At 40.7% G+C, this 3,031-nt stretch overlaps 1 protein-coding gene across 1 annotated transcript; it reads left to right on the plus strand.

Moving 5' to 3' along the window:
* The first annotated feature begins 674 nt into the window (after positions 1-674).
* LOC141630939 (uncharacterized) lies at positions 675-1,445 on the plus strand. The gene has a single exon (XM_074443674.1). It carries the CDS (start codon positions 675-677, stop codon positions 1,443-1,445), a length of 771 nt encoding a protein of 256 aa, XP_074299775.1.
* The last annotated feature ends 1,586 nt before the right edge of the window (positions 1,446-3,031 follow it).

Consider the following 3,031-nt stretch of genomic DNA (forward strand, 5'->3'; position numbering starts at 1 on the left):
GCTGATAAGCAGAATGAAATAAAATGGTTCCTTAACCAGAATAAAGTTTGTTTGTTTGGTTTATTATAAACAAAAATTAGAAGTAGTAATTGGCAAAAGGTGAAAAATAAATTATGTGAAGATTGGGCAATCTGCACTAACTCTAGTTTACATAAGGGAGGAAGGATCTGGCTGATTTGGGACCCTAACTTCTTTTATGTGGATGTGCAGGACATCACTACTCAGTGTATCCATTCTAAAGTGTTTGACAAAAACAGGAGGTGTACTTTCTGGTTGACTGTAGTTTATGGCTTTAACATAAGGCCTCTGAGAGGGAATGTTTGTGGCTGAAACTAGGTCATTACTACAGGACATGTCAGGGGCCATGGTTGGTTTATGGAGACTTCAATGCCATCATGGCACCTCATGAGAGAATTGGAGGGGCCACAGTCACCAATGCTGATGTGCAACCCCTGATTCACACTGTCCAGGAGTGTGAGCTATATGAACTGAAAGGTTGTGCTTCCTATTACACTTGGAACAATAAACATGAAGTTGATGGGAAAGTGTATAGCAAAATTGATATGGTTTTTCATAATGAGGAATGGCTAGCTACTTTCCCTTCGAGTTATGCTAATTTCTTACCTTAGGGGCTCTATGACCACTGCCTCTGCATTATCAATTTTGAGTAAACTATGACAAGGAGCAAGGCATCTTTTAAGTATTACAATATGTGGTCTATGGCTGAGGGGTTTGAAAATATTGTCACTCGAGGATGGGAGATGGAAGTTCAGGGGACACCTATGTTCAAGGTGGTGACTAAGCTAAAAGGTATGAAAAAGAAGCTAAGGAAATTGAATGCTAAGCAATTCAGTGATATTGAGAACCTAACCAAGATCACTGAACTATCTTTACAACACTTTCAGACCAAGCTCAGGGATGATCCCCTCAATCAGGACTTGTGTCTGGCAGAGAGGGCTTGCTCTCAGGAACTAGCTTTCCTTCACAAAGCCAGACTAGAGTTCTTAAGACAAAAATCTAAAGAGGCGTGGTTAAAAGTGGGGGATGATAATACCTCTTACTTCCATGCAAGTATTAAGAAGAGAAGAGCTAGAAATAAGGTTTACCAGGTGAAAGATATGAGGGGTAAACTGTGCAATCAATGTGATGCTATCAAATCTGCTTTTGAGGAGTACTACATCTCTTTATTAGGTACCTCAAAGCCTGTAGAATATATAAAGGTGAATGTGGTAAAGCAAGGTCAGTGTTTAACTCTTTTACATTCTGAACTGTTGCTGGCCCCTGTTTCTGCTGATGAGGTCAAGACGGCTATGTTTACCATCCCTGGTACAAAAGCACCTGGTCCAGATGGTTTTAGCAGCCAATTCTTCAAAGACTGTTGGAACATTGTGGGCAGGAGATTACCATGGCCATACAGTCTGTATTTCACAGTGGTAAGTTGCTGAAACAATGTAATAACACTGTCATTACTCTAGTGCCCAAGATGGATGTACCTGACAGTGTGATGCAGTTCAGGCCTATTTCCTGTTGTAACACTATTTACAAGTGCATCTCCAAAATTATTTGCAACCGTCTGAGTACTATTCTACCTGATATTATTAGTCCATCACAGAGTGCCTTTATTAAAGGTAGGGACATTGTTGGGAACATCCTTATTTGTCAGGACTTGATAAGACTGTACAAAAGGAAAACTTGCTCTCCTAGAATGCTTATGAAGTTGGATATGCAAAAGGCGTATGATTCAATTGAACGGTCTTTTGTAGAGGAGATGCTTAGAGCACTGGGTTTCCCTGAAAAGATGGTGCTACTTATCATGCAATGTGTTAGCACCCCTTCTTATTCAATTACTCTGAATGGGGAGGTCTTTGGTTTTTTTAAGGGACAAAGGGGACTTAGGCAGGGGGACCCTCTTTACCCCCTCCTTTTAAGTCTTTGTCTTGAGTATCTTAGCAAAATATTAATGTTAGTCCAGAAACATGCTAAGTTCAGGTTCCATCCACTCTGTAAGAGACTTGGAATTTCTCATTTGTGCTTTGCAGATGATTTAATTCTCTTTTGCAAAGGAGACAGGGCCTCAATTGAGTTAATGGTGAATGCTGTTAACTTCTTCTCTAAAGCTTCAAGTCTTCAGTTAAATAAAGGCAAATCTAATTTCTACTTTAATGGTGTGGATGAAGGCTTAGTGCAAGAAGTTGAGAGAGCAACTGGTATGTCTAGGGGTAGTGTACCTTTTAGATATCTTGGTGTTAGTGTTTCCCCTAAAAGATTATCAATTATGGACTGCAATTGTTTGGTGGACAAGGTGGTTGATAGGATCAGAAGGCTGGGAGCTAGACAACTATCATATGCTGGAAGGGTTGTACTCATCAAGTCTGTGCTCAATACTCTCCAAAATTACTGGGCACGAATCTTTATTTTACCTAAAACTGTGATATTTAGTATTGAAGCCATCTGCAGGGACTATCTTTGGCATGGCAAGGATGCTGGTAGCAAGCCTGCTTTGGTGGCCTGGAGTCAAATTTGCAGATCTATGAAGAAAGGGGGACTGGGTATTAAGGATCTTCTCCTCTGGAATTGTGCTGCTTTAGACAAGTATGTGTGGTGTATTGAGAAGAAAGAGGACCACTTGTGGGTGAAGTGGGTTCATGCCATATATATCAAGGACACACGATGGAAAGATTATGCACCTCCTGTGAATTCTAGCTGGGCATGGCGGAAAATATGTCAAACAAAAGACATTCTCAAGGATTGCATTTGGTCACAGAATGCTTCTTATTCCATTAGCTTGGGATATAATTGGCTCTTACCTTTCACTGAAAATGTGGGCTGGTATGCTTGGCAGCTTGACAGTTGGATCTTGCTAAAACATGGCTTCATCTGCTGGGTTATAGCACATCAGCGCCTGCTCACCCAAGATAGATTGATCAGAATAAATGCACAACAGAATAGGTGCTACTTATGTGTCTTACAGCCAGAGGATCATGAGCAACTGTTTTTCCTGTGTGATTACAGCTCTAGATGCAGCAGTTTG

This window comes from Silene latifolia, chromosome Y, assembly GCF_048544455.1.
Source record: "Silene latifolia isolate original U9 population chromosome Y, ASM4854445v1, whole genome shotgun sequence".
NCBI lineage: Eukaryota > Viridiplantae > Streptophyta > Magnoliopsida > Caryophyllales > Caryophyllaceae > Silene > Silene latifolia.